The sequence below is a fragment of the Microtus ochrogaster genome, chromosome 6 (genome assembly GCF_000317375.1).
Source record: "Microtus ochrogaster isolate Prairie Vole_2 chromosome 6, MicOch1.0, whole genome shotgun sequence".
Taxonomy (NCBI): domain Eukaryota; kingdom Metazoa; phylum Chordata; class Mammalia; order Rodentia; family Cricetidae; genus Microtus; species Microtus ochrogaster.
The window spans coordinates 27,313,366-27,327,240 of record NC_022013.1 but is presented as its reverse complement, the minus strand read 5'-3'; the positions used below and the strand labels follow the sequence as shown (position 1 = coordinate 27,327,240).

Here is a 13,875-nt window from a genome sequence, read left to right as displayed (position 1 = left end):
CAGCCAATGGAAGCTGTGCCACTGAGTTACTAAAGAGCAGATTTAATATATAAACACAAAGGTGAGCCATCTTTTTCCTAGGTCGGGAATGTAAACAGAAGTTCACCACAGTTGTCTGTGTAGAGTTATTTATTAATTGTTCCACAATAGTACTAAAGTTCAAAACAAACCAAAGTGCCACAATTAGTCTGAACCGAAAGAATGACAAAGAAGAACGAATTTCCAAAGATCCCCTTTGCCCTCGGGATCAACTGTCTACTAAAACTGTGCTAACGATTCCATTTCCCTTGCTCCTTCTAAACTTGTTCCTTTTCCTCTAGACTTTAAGAACTGTCCCTTAATACTCAACCCCTACCCATTCTTCTCTTACTCTCTAAAAACACAGAAAAAAAAAAAACCCTCACAAATCTTCTCCCTGGGTGTATAAGGTTTAAATCATCAACTTTCCCTTATTTATATTTCCCAAGAACAACCCATTTCAAAATATAGAATATAAAAAATATTTTCATGTCTTATCTCGCACAGTACACCTCAGCCCAGCTAGTCACACGTGGGCTGAGTATAATCTTACTCCTGATCCATATATAAAAAGGCATGGGCCGGTGTGCTTGTCTGCATATCTGCCAGCACATACCCAGAACCTGCTTTTGAACTGCTAAGAACTTCCAGAATTGGCTAATGATTATATTGTTACCATTTCTGTTGGTAGAAACACTGTCCAAGCCCAAGCACCCACAAGGTGAGAAAGGGTGCAAAGAACTCCAAGTTCTACACGCGTGCTCTTTGACTGGCACAGCAAACAACTTCAAGGCCTTATAGAACCTCAGTGTTTCCCACAGACGGTGAGGAAATGAGCTGCAGATGAAGAAATTTAGAACTGGATACATTTCAGGCATTAATCTTTTATTTGTACAATAAAATTTCAGAATATAGGCATTTTCTAAGGAAGGAATTCTTAATAGGTGTCCATATGTAAGATGTAAGATATGTGCTTGTTGACTGACTTGCAAACTATTACGTGTAGATGTACTTCCACTAATGTGCAGTCAGGGATGCACTGAGTCTACCAAGTGTCCAATCTGTGAACCTCAAACTCTTAAGACAGTATTTCACTGCATAAGCTAGAAAGTTAGTAATTTAGAATCCTTCCAGGCCAGCCTAGTCTACGGAGTTCCGGGCCAGCCAGGGCTACACAGAGAAACCCTGTCTCAAAAGACAAAACAAAAATTAGAACCTACGTCAGCCAGTCACACTTAAATATATTTTGAAGCAAAACAAAAAGCAAAGCAGAATTTTAAAAGTATATGATCTCATAAAGGCAATGTCTTAATTAAAACTAAGTAGTCTCAAATTCTCTATTTTTTTTTTAAATCAAGGGTAAGACAACAGAATCCCAAGGCACTATCTTTAACGCTGTGCATTCCAAGTAATAAATTAAGGACATAAAAAAATAACATAATTCCCCTAAAACTCCATCAGGAACTCTAGCATCTCTGAGGGCACAAGCAGATAATCAGCTGCCCAGACCCTGACACCGCAGACAGCAGCTCCAGCAGCTAGGGACCCATCTCAGCACAGTCCTGCCCTGTGTCCTGAGAACTAGCTTGAGTCGGTCTATATCTGCCGAGACCATGAAGACCATGAAACGCAGAAAATGACAGCCTTTGGAATGTTTTACTCTAAAAATAGTTTGTAGTTTTCTTTTTCCCCTTCTCCAGGGAAGTTCTGCTCAACAAGAACCTATGAGTTTAGAGGCTAAGGTTTATACATGAGGTTAGCAACTCAAATAGTCACCCAGTCAGGCTTAAACGTCACTAAACCTAATTATAAAATGCTGATTATCAGGGATGAAAACAATATTAAAGTGGACAAGAACGTCTGTCTAATAAGTTAGTGCAATACATGAAATCTGAGGTAGATATTTGTATGTTTGCAATACTTAAAAATTTAAGCACATTCTGTTCTCATAAAATTACCTCAAATTACTGATCAGTATCTGCTGAAGAGCAGTCCCTACTGTTTATGTATCTCAACAGAAACCCACCACAGTGCTCACCACCTCACACCTAATGCCTCTCTTCGAGACAAGGTCTCATGTAGCTCAGGCTGGCCTCAGACCTCATCAGGTAGCCAGAGATGACTCTTAACTTCTTATCCATCTGCCTCCACCTCCCCAGTGCTCATCAGGCAGAGCTGGCTAACTCAGTTTGAGGGATAGGATAGAACCCAGGGGCCTTGTGCATGCTGGGAAGAACTCTATCATCTGAACTACCTATATTCCTAGCCATACATGGTCTCATGCCTTAAAAACAAAAGCCGTTGATTAAAATGATAATATCTGTATATATTCCATAAAAGGAAAACAAGAAGGCAGGTAAGCGGGTTTTAAAATCTTATCTGTTTGAGCAAAAACAAGCTCTTCAGGGAATCAAGTAACTGCAGTCATCTTAGATTGAGTGAAACTTCCTTCTGTTTAGTACTTGACTCCAAGAAACAGTGTGGGAGTAACTATGGCAAAACAAACTATCCTGCCTTCTAATCGCAAAGGTCCATGCTTACCTTTACTATGATATGATATGATACGATACTTATGTATCATCACACACATCCGCACAGCCTCAGAGCATTCTACCCCCTTCAGTATGCTCACTCCTAGTCCGTCGATATCCATGCCAATAAACCTACAGTTTTCTAAACACCTCAAAAGACATGCAACTTTTTCTTTTAGACAAGGTCCCATTGTGGCCCTGGCTGGCCGGAAACTGTAGACCAGTCTGGTTGTGACTGCCTCTGCCTCCCCAGTGCTGGGACTAAGGGCATGGTCACCATAGTCAGTTTCTTTTATCATTTAAAGTTAGTATTTACTTCAAATACCTTTACTGCATCTTCTATATTACAACTTCACCTTTTCCTTCTAATACCTACGCTCTTAATTTCTTAACATGTTAGCTGCAATTTATCTTTTTTCTTACTAAAAATGCTCAAGACCATTTTAATCCATCATTCTGTAATTTTATTATAACCCTTTGAGGCAAAAGGATATATAACACCTTGAGCCAAAATATTGCGTTATGATTTTAAATAAAGCCTCAATAAATATCTCCCTAGGATAATATTTAGGATGGTTAAACTAGTATCAATATAGTATTAATTTACATATTAGATTTCTATTCCTTATATTATTGTGCACCTCAAACAAAATAGTCAATGCATTTTCATATAAACCTAGAAAGACAAAATACATTAAAATACAATAAAAATGCAAGCTCCTAACTTACAATTTATACCATTAATGTGACTAGTTTATGAAATGTAATCCACAGAAAACTGGAAAATATGACTAAGTGATATCTCCTTTCTTCAATTTTGTGATTAACAGGACTTTTATTGGTAGTAAACTAGAGCAAACAATCAGAATAATACATATGTAGTATTCAGTACACACAATAAAAGTTAAAGAAATTCAAAACCTGTATAAAACAAAAGCGAGCAAGAGAGAAATCATACAGCTTAAGAGATACAGGGGTAAAGGTCCTCGCCATCCTTTGATCACACTTGTCTCTGTACCCAATGGAACTTACTGCACTTAGTAGGACATACAGACATTTTAGTACTGACTGTATTAAAAGAATTAAACACATTTTCTAAGAATCTTTCAATGACAAGTTGGTACCCTTTAGCTAACTAAAGCCAAAGGAAGGTGGGAAAAGGGAATTAACTAGTATTTTGTAACCATTTTTAATAATTTCTTATTTTCAAAACACTGCTTTTATAACAGAAGTGTTTTACACTTGCACAATATTAATTACTTTATTATACACGGAAGCCTGTGGTAGGCTGATTACACAATAAGACCGCAAACAACCAGTGGTACTTTTCTGACGTCAGAAGAGTTCATAAGACTGAAACATCACCAAAAGTACATAAAAACTCATCAGCATAAACATCAAAGTACATTAAAAAATATAATCAGGAAAAAATACAATTGCTAAAAAGTGGTTTAGAGCAGAGCCACTGCCTATCAGTAGCTTCAAATGGCAATTAGCGTTCATAGCAAGTTTTGATGACTTTACAAGATCCCTGTACAATACTGACTAATACACCCCTTCAAAATGTACATTAAAGGCTGCAATTTCACAAAGAGTTCTGATGTCACTAGTAAATATATACTCTTATCTGTTACACAAGCTATGCTACCAGGTGGAATTACAACCCTTTAATATCTATAGCTTGTACATGGAAATCTGTATTGGGCTTTTTTTTTTTAAAAAAAGGTAAATAAACTAAATACTATTGTTTAGTATTTAGATGCCATAAGACATATAAAATGCATAATCAATCATCTACTAGATGACAAATCACTCTAAAATTGAAACCATCACGACAGGGAGAAGGAACAAGAAGGCCTAGAACTTTAAGAGGAAGTTAAGAATAAGTACCAAAAAACCAGAAGTGAAGGTGGTACGTAATAGCACAAGTGAGAGAATGCTTTTAGGCCATGTATAATGAATAATGCATACCCCTAATTTCAATGTATTACACAAATCCAACTTACTTTCTAATACTGAAACCAACCAACCACTTGGGTTTTAACACTGTACTAGACATTAACAGAATCACTTAATGGAATTACAGCCTTGTTATAGTTGGATAAGGAGGGTGCTTCCCCCCCTTCTTTTATTAAAGCTATCATTCCAGGCTTTGATCAAAGATCCAAGAATATTTGCTCTACCAAGCTGGAATGAACATGGGTTTGGAAGTTTGGAGTACATTTAAAAGCTGCAACAAAATATAGGTAGCCAACAATCTCAGAATTTTGGATCAGCCCAGACAGAGATAGCATTTGAAATGTTTTCGATCCCTTACTTAAATGATGAAATGTATATTCTATCAGCCCAGAAGGAGCAATCTGAAATGTTTAAGATCCCTTAACTTAAACAGTGAAATGTGTATCATACTATTTGTAAATTGGATATTCCATTACGGTGATAACGTACAGAATTCCCATGCGTTATTACACTTTCCTGAGAGTAAAGCAATTAGAATAACCTTAATCCTAGCAACAAAGTTTTTTTTTTCTTTTTTCTTTTCTTTTTTTTTTTTTCCTGTAGTTTTTGTTTTTTTGTTTTTTTTGCATTTAAAACTTTTGGGCTATTCCCTGACAATCTATACATGTAAATTTGATTGCTAAACATTGTCACTTTGAATGTCAAACTATTTTTAATCTATTGATTTTGATTAAAAATCATAATACAAACAGCTAAAATCACACTAACAAAATAAACTAAATATGAAAAGTTGCATTGAAAGGGCATTACATTATTCTTAATAGGATCGTGTAGAAACATTCCAATGGCAGTGTTCTCAAAATAAAACAAAATTACATTAGAAGACTCCCAGCCTGGTCACTCGAGACCTTACCTGTAACTCTGGCTGGTGGGTGTCTTTACTCTTGTACTACATGGCTCACTTACATCAGACATCATATTTGTATACCCTGAGAAATCTGACACTGAAGTCCTTACTCTATGGTCCACTTCTCCATTAGAGTTAGTGATAAAGGTCATTGGCACCCTGCTGCCCGACTTAAACTGAGAACCAAATGCTTGTGCAAAGTTCTCAATCTGGTACGTTGTTCTAGGCTCTATGTCTTTCTGAGGATCGATCTGGCTAGCTAACTCCTGAGATGGAATCTGAAAGCTTGTTGAGGACTCTAAATTTTTCTGTTGTTCCTTCTGGCTAGACAATTTCTGAGATGTGGACTGGAAGGCTGATGATGTCTCTAAGTTCTTCTGAGAATCTATCAGATCATCCAGCTCCTGGGAAGGTGTCAACTGCTGATGTGTAGCATCCAAAGCAGATAAATAAAGACCTGGTTGAGATCCAAACAACATCCCAAAAGGAGGCTTTGGCAATGAAGATGGCAACACTGAGGTAACAGATTGGCCAAAACCACACTCCAAAGGAGATGTAGTGTATATCTGTTTTTCTGGAAACAAAGTGTGGTTGTGGAGAGGTGAAGACAAACTGACAAATTGGAAACCGTGTCCAAGAGTAAAACTTGCGTTAGTGGATTTTTCAAAAGCCTGTTGGAGGTATTTGGAGTATTCTTGTAACATGCTTGTTTTATCATTTGAAGGTGTTTGGGTGCCTGGGCTCAGATTTTCTTCTTGAACCAATTCTGAGTGTTCTGAGGTGTGTAAATCCACTCGTGGCTCTGTTAAACTGAAGGGATCCTCCTTCTGCGTTTCTGATTTGCTGGAATACTGATCCAAAATACTTTGTAAAACCTCGTCAGGAATTCCAGACTTGTCATGACAAGACTTAATTTCAGCATTTAGAGCTGAGGAGTCAATAAGTGACAATGGGGCCTCATTGTCCAAAACACTGACACCTGCAGACTGAATGACTGACTGTTGGGAGACCATGTGTCCTACATTTATAGAAAAGGCACTGTTGCTGCTGGCAGTTGGTAAGTATCTTCTCTTCTTTGAAAACTGCATGGCATCATCATAATTACTACTTATCTGACCTTGTTTGCCACTTGTACTCTGGAGAAGACCAATGGTCTCCACACTATTATTCGAGACTATGCCAAGTGAGCCACTTGGTTTACCAGACAAGGATTTCTGCCCAACTACATCTGGTAGTGGAGACACAAAATTAAGGTAGCTTTTATCTGTATTCTTTCTGCTTCCTTTCTTAAAGATCAATTTTGGCACCCTTTTCTGTAGTTCATCTATTCCCGTGCCAATTATGCCTCCACTGGTAGACACCGTGGGCATTTCTACTGAATAACTCTGCATGTTTATATTGTTTGACATTTGTGAGTCATTTGTTTTGCCAGTCTTGTGTTCCTTATTTTCAATAGCTATGCTTTTTGACTTCGATTTTCTCCTTGAAGAACTTGTATTTCCCTGAGACAGCACAGCCAGACTACCCATATTACTATGGTTGGATGACCCAGGATCTGCACTAGCGGCCCCTTTTGCTATGGCTTCACCACACGTGCGCCTGTGCTTCAGCAATCTGTCAGTCCTTGAAAAATACTGTTGGCAAGTGTCACACTTATATGGCTTTTCTCCACTATGTGTCCTCTTGTGTCTCTCCATATGGTACTTCTGAATAAACTTCATGCTGCACTGATCACATCCAAAGGGTTTCTCTCTACTGTGAATTTTCTCGTGTCTCTGAAGTAGGTATTTCTGAATGAAACCCATACTGCACTGGCTGCACTGGAAAGGCCTTTCTCCCGTGTGAATGAGGACGTGTCTCCGCAGGTGATAGGAGCTCCGGAAAGCAGCGCTACAGTGATCGCAGATATGAGGTTTCTGACTTGGGGAGAGGACGGCACCTTCTCCATCTCCAACCAACGGTTTGGAAGATGCACTTGGCTTCCTCTTGGCTTTGATTCCCTGAGATTCTGGCTTTGGCCTCTTCGCCTTTTTGACGTTAGTGTCCTGCTTTGGCTCCTCGGTGCCATGGTCATCAGTCCTGCTACCGCTGCTCAATAATACATCACGGTGGTGCTGGGCTGGTTGCTGCTGGACATGCTGGTGGAGAATACTGAGGTCTTGGATGACGCCGTGGCTCCCCCCTTCCCCGCCTCCTAGGCCCGGTGATCTCTCTTCGGCCCCAGCGAACAGCCCCCCATAGTGGTGGTGGTGGTGGTGGTGGGACTGCTGCTCCTCGGGGTCCGCGGGTTTCTCCTGTTTGATGCTCACCAAGGACTGCAAGAATCCCCAGGAGGTCCTCTGCGAAGGGAAGGCCGCGGCTGACGCCGCCGGCTCCTTCTTGAAAGTCATGTCCGGGGCTGGCGGAGGGGGGGGCTCTGCGGCCGGGGCTGCGGAGGTAGAGGAGGATAACACGCACTGCGGGGGAGGGGCGGCCGTCCCCGCCGGCCGGGTGAAGCTGGTGACCGGGGGGAGCCGGTGGTTGAACATAACCATACCCTGGGGAAAGGTGTGCTCCATCTCTGCTCTCCTGCCGCTGCCGCCGCCGCCGCCGGAGCTGCCGCCGGAGCCGCTACCACCGCTACTGCCGGGACCGCCGCCGCCGCTGAGGAACCCGCTGCCGATTTTCATACCCCGGAGGAGGCCTGGCTGCGGAGAGGAGGGAGAGGAGGGAAGAGGGGGAACGGCGGTAGGGCCGGGCCCCGGGCCGGGACCACCGCAGCGTTTGGGACCCGCCGCGCCGCCGCCCAACCCGCACCGCGCCCGGAGCCCGTCCGCAGCCCCGCTGCCTCCGGCTCGGCACGCTCAGCCCCGCGGCCTTCCTAGCCGCCCCCGCGCCCGGCCCGGCCCGCCGGCCACACTTACGGGTTCCGCCACCGCCGCAGCCGCCGTCGCCTCCAGTTAATAAAAATAACGCCGTCCTCTCCACAATGGAATTAAAAGCCTCCCCGCTTCTGCGCAGCCGCGGCGCGGTGTCTGCCGGGAACTCCTCGACCGGACCAGAGGGGAGCTCTACGGGCTTAGTGCGCCTGCGCCGCAGTTTCCGCCTGGCCGGCCTGTCAATCAAGGGGGCGGTTGGGCGGAGCTGCTGGGGGCTGGGCGGGAGGGGCGGGGACGGGGACTTAGAGCCCGACGGCGGAGGGGCTTCCGCAGCGGGGGGGGGGGGGGGGGGGGGGGGGGGGGGGGGGGGGGGGGGGGGGGGGGGGGGGGACGTGATTGGTGGCTGCGTCGAGGGGCAGAAAGTGGCTGAGGGTTTCTGGGGGAAAAAGACGCTCTGGAGGTGGAACCCGAGGGGCGGGAAGTCGGGGGACGCCTGGTGAGCGTGTTGCAGCGTGGCGTGGGAGCCGCAGAGAAGGGGGTTTGCAGAAGGTGGAGAAACTGAGGACTAAACTTTGGCATTTTCTTCCCTTAAGGGTTTGCGATCTAAGTACTGAGTCAAAAATCAAACCTAGAAAAGGATTCCTTGAGGCACACGTGATTCTGTCTGAAAGCATTATCCTCGTGATAGCATTGATTACAGATACCTGTTACTCCTTCCAATCAAATGGGGCGGCAATAACGCGAGCCCTTGCCTCTACTGGGGAGGAGCCTTTGAGGTACCGTTGAAAAAAATTGTCTCACTGCCAACCTACCTGAAGGCTACAGCAAAGGGAAACCACGTGTAATCCCAGGTGCGGCCATCCTGTAAAACACGCCCACGCATACTTCATCAGCAGGTGGTATTTAAATGCCATATACTTTCCCAGTCATCTGAGTTTGCTTGCCGCATTAGTTGCTCTCTAGCCTCATTTGAAAATTTTGACCATCGTTAGTTTCTAAGCTCTCTGCTAGGATACATACCCCACCCTCCCGACCCTTTCGGTACAGAATGCCGAGAGGCTCATGCAAAATTATTCATTTGGGGAAATTATTCAACTGGGCAAAATTAGGTAAAAGCTTGAAATTAAAGTTCAATAAGCCTGGCGGCGGTGGGGCACACCATTAATCTTAGCAGTCGGGAGGCAGAGTCAGGCAGATCTCTGAAGTCAAGGCCAGTCTGGTCTACTAAGCGAGTTCCAGGACAGCCAGAGCTGTTACACAGAGAAACCCTGTCTAGAAAAATCAAAACAACAAAAAGTTCTACCAACAAAACCAAATAATTACTTATTAGTGCCTAATAATGTATAAAAAGCACTCACTTTCACAGTGCCCAAGCATCTACACCAGCATCTTTCCTGGGAGTATTTATACATCCCTGACATTCTTGTAACTTTTTTTTTTTTTTGAGACAGTGTTTCTCTGTAGCTTTGGAGCCTGTTCTGGCACACATTCTGTAGACCAGGCTGGCCTCAAACTCACAGGGTTCCACTTGCTTCTGCCTCCCAAGTGCTGTATTTAAAGGCGTATACCACCACCACTACCCGGTTGTGTGTTTTCTTAAAGAAATTACATGTCCGTTTTTTCATGGTGTTTCGCTAAATGACTTCTTGTAATTAAATATCTTCTCTGAGAAATTTCACAATTAAAATCATAAGGACTGTTACTTACTAACACAGGCCTCTCTGAGTCTGCCTGGAAAAGTTAAGGACTGTATTTTATGGGTTGTTTGATGAGGCATTGTACCTTTCTAACCCCATGCAACTGCATTTAAGGATTTCCCCAAACTGTCAAGTATAGCTAAGTATTAACCACTGAAAATTCAAAAACTTCAGGCAGTAATAAACTATCAGTCAGTGCCAGTGAGAAATGAGGCTGTCCCTTTATTCAGGGTGCCAGTGTTTTTAATAGTAAGCTGGGATGCATATAAGCTAGTCCAAGCATGAAGGGCAGCAGGACACTCAGATGAAAAGCCAGCTTTGTCCCTCTGTTATCAAGATAAGAAACCTGTCATTTCTCTCATTCACTCTGTCAGCCTTGAGCTACTCCTAGCAGACTTACCTCTGGGTTGTACACCCCATCTATCAAGAAGATGAAAAGACCCTGTAAAACAAAATGGAGGGGGAAAGCTGTTAGCGGTAATCATTCCAGCAGTAGAAATGCCTGAAATAAACTTTCCTGGGAACAGACCAAAGAAGACACACTTCATCAAGGGCGATTTAGTTTCCCGTTTTTCACCATTAGAAGCTGCACCTTGAGCATTTATATGACAGCACACCAGCACATCGCTTACACTGGTTGTGCTCGTCAATTCTTTAGAGATAGAAAATAAAAAGAGCATCCAACTACATAGGATTGTCATTAGGAAAATCAGCATATCAGTTTCTGGAAGGTAGCCGGGTGATAAAAAAAAATTAAAGTCAGGATATTATCAAAGTCAAATCAGAACTAGCACTAGACATTAATATTTCTAATCACTGTTTGAGGCCGCGGCAACTTTAGTATATTTGTCAAAATCTTTGATGCTTATAACTGGAAAATAATTGAAAGATTAAAACACTGGGGGTTAGGGGCATAGTTCAGTGGTGCTGTGGTTGCCTGCTATGCATAAGGCTATTGGCTACCAGGAAAAGTAGCCAGGCTCCTTTGAACCCTCAGAACTATCGAGATTAGCTTAGATAACGGGGCTGTAGATGTAGTTCAGCAGTTAAAAGCACCTGTTGCTCTCGCAGAGGATCCTGCAGGCATGCACATGGAGCACATACATGGATGCAGGCAAAAAGTCATACACTTAAGGTGAATAAATCTTCCAAAGAAGACCATCAGTGTGAATTGTCTGTCTGTTTGAAACAGTCTCTTTGTATAGTCAAGGCTGGCCTAAAACTCTGTTCTTTCTGCATCTGCCTCCTAAGCACTGAAATCACACCCAGAAGTATGAATACTTTTTAAAATAATACTTAAATTTTAAAAACATTTCATTTGTTTGAGACAAGATTTCTCTATGTAGTCCAGGTTGTTCTAGAACTCACAGAGATCCGCCTGCCTCTGTCTTCTGAGTGCTGGGATTAAAGAAAGATATTCTTCACCATGCGTATCTAAATATCACCTGAAACTCTCAGGCCAGGAGCTGTGGTGCACGCCTTTAACCACAGCACTGGGGACACAGAGACAGGCAGATCTCTGTGAGTTCAAAGCTAGGCTGCATAGTGAGTCCAAGGCCTGCTAGCACTGTGCGATGAAACTGTCTCAAACCAGACAAAAACCTAAACATTTTAATCTATAAAGGTGAACAAAACTAATCTGCCAGCAAGATGGTTCTGCAGGTAAAGGCACGCTAGCTAGTAACCTGTCTTCCACCAATAATTCCCTTTGCAATCGTATGTATATGAGTGTGTGTATACACATATTTTACTGGGTATGTGTGTGCCACAGCGGCATGTGATGTGACAGCTGGAGGCAGTTCTCTCCTTGTACCACGTAGCTTTCGTGAGTCAGTCTTGGGTCGTCGACCAAGAATCTTTATCCACTGAGTCAAGTCACTAGGCCCAGGTCACTCAAATTTTATTGATGAAGTAGGACTATTTTTCTTTGTGCAATAAATTAATTTCTCAGTCAAATCAAACTTCTTGGATGTTACATAATCCACATGATGATGTCTGAATTAGAAACTCAGCTGTTTAGATAAAATCTATAGTTTGAAAATCAAATAACTCTTCTATGACCATTCATATAATTTATGGGTTTTTTTTTTTTTTGTTTTGTTTTGTTTTTGGTTTTTTCGGGATAGGGTTTCTCTGTAGCTTTGGAGCTTGTCCTGGAACTAGCACCTGTAGTCCAGGCTGGCCTCAAATTCACAGAGATCCACCTGCCTCTGCCTCCTGAGTGCTGAGATTAAAGGTATGCACCACCGCTGCCCAGCTTATATGTAATTTTTTAAGATTAGTTTTTTCTAAAGGAAGGGTTAGGAGAAGATCATGTTTTCCCTCATGTCCTGGTAAACTGGGCAGAATATGAGGACAGCCCAGAGTTCTTCACTGCGCTCTGTCTCTGTTACCTGTTTTAAATCGTAATGTAGTTAACCCTCTCCTTTTTGAAAACAGGATCTAAACTGAAAATGGATTTTGAATACAGGAAGTTCCAATCTCAGCTTTTCTTTTTCTCTTTGGCTATTCTTCCACTCGACAGACTTTACACATTCCGAGAAGACCCCATCTGCGACTTCCACAGACCGCCAACAAGTCTGAAACTCACGCCAGGGGTTCTGCGGCTCTCTTGAGGCATCTCCCTGATGCTGCCATGGCAGTGGGGTAGTGTAACATTAAAAATAGTCCTCATCTATGTGTGGGCCCCACACAGGTGGAATGTTCCCCACAACGTTAGCAGCTCCTGGAGTTCCGGTAGTGTGCTGACATCTAACTGTGCAGATTTCATAAACCCCAGTGCTGCAAATGCATCTCTTCTCCATGGATGGAACCAAATGGGAACATCTGGACATCAGCATCTGGAGTCATAGTGATTAGCTGCCTTTTCACCTAGCAGAGAAAAATACCTTTAAGAACAGCTGGAGGGAACCAACTGCCATCTTAACTGGCACTGAGATTTCTCAAATTCTCCCACCAACATTCTGTCTTACAATACAGTGCCACATTTCCAGAGTGAAAGAGCCCTCACACCTGAAGAGTGCCTCCTGCCAGGAACTCCAATGGCGTGTCTATCCAGTGTGCGGATGTGCCAAGACATAAATAACTTATATAAATGCATTAACCTATAGATTTACTAGTTCCCTCGGCATTTTAGTGACAAGAATTGATTGACAGGAAGCACCCAAAGTGAAGCCAGATTCCTGTGAGCAGGTGTGTACCTCGTGAGTTGGAGCCAGGACTAGGAACAGAACACCGGAGCCACATCTGATACTGTACAGGCGCTAAATATAGCGCTGTAAGGGAAAAGGGAAAAACACACCATCTCTTTCTCACTTAGCTGTGACACGCTGGGAAGCCAGGCAGCTCTGTTCTTGTTTTCACGGTTGCAGAAGGCCGCTGGGCCACATCTGTAATAGTCAGTGACTGATAGGAGTCTGTGATTTTATTTTTCTTGATTACCCTGTGCTTCTGTGGTCCATTTCACGACTATTGCAAAGCCAGTATCTCTGAAGTGATAAGACGTTCTTTCTGGGCGACACAAACAACAGGGTGGTGGCCCTGCGTGTGCTCAGTGTGTAACATAAATAATGCTAATGTATGGATAGCTTTCTCCTTGCACTTGGATTTACATAATTCCGTTTGTTCCTCCTAACTACCGTACTGCCAAGTGGGTGGTACAAGCACTGCTAACTTAATTTATGAAAGGAGGAGGCTTTGAGGCTCGCTCCAGGTATCACAACACTGACAGGTTGGCAGAGCCTTTTCCTCCTTATGTAAGGCTCTTTCCGTGCCTTAAATAGACCCGTCCATGGTTTTAAGTCACCAGCTTCAAAGGAATGCAATTGGTGGGACCCTTAAAATTTAGGTTCGTGGAGTTGGGGGTGTAGCTGAGTCAGTGCAGTGAACACGACAAAGCCCTGGAT

The 13,875-nt window shown here is 43.1% G+C and overlaps 1 protein-coding gene across 2 annotated transcripts; it reads right to left on the bottom strand.

Moving 5' to 3' along the window:
• Nucleotides 1–882: 882 nt before the first annotated feature.
• Znf281 (zinc finger protein 281) lies at nt 883–8,407 on the bottom strand. 2 transcript variants are annotated; one of them, XM_005348437.2, is made up of 2 exons: nt 8,319–8,407; nt 883–8,102 (listed from the first exon to the last, which is right to left on the bottom strand). In XM_005348437.2, exon 2 carries the CDS (start codon nt 8,082–8,084, stop codon nt 5,418–5,420), a length of 2,667 nt encoding a protein of 888 aa, XP_005348494.1. In that variant the 5' UTR covers nt 8,085–8,102; nt 8,319–8,407; the 3' UTR covers nt 883–5,417. The 2 variants fall into 2 exon arrangements, with proteins under 2 accessions (XP_005348494.1, XP_005348493.1); XM_005348436.3 differs by having other exon boundaries at nt 883–8,098.
• Between the last annotated feature and the right edge of the window lie 5,468 nt (nt 8,408–13,875).

Excerpts from the sequence above, each read along its gene's own strand:
- Znf281 (XM_005348437.2), bottom strand. The coding sequence starts at position 8,084 with ATGAAAATCGGCAGCGGGTTCCTCAGCGGCGGCGGCGGTCCCGGCAGT.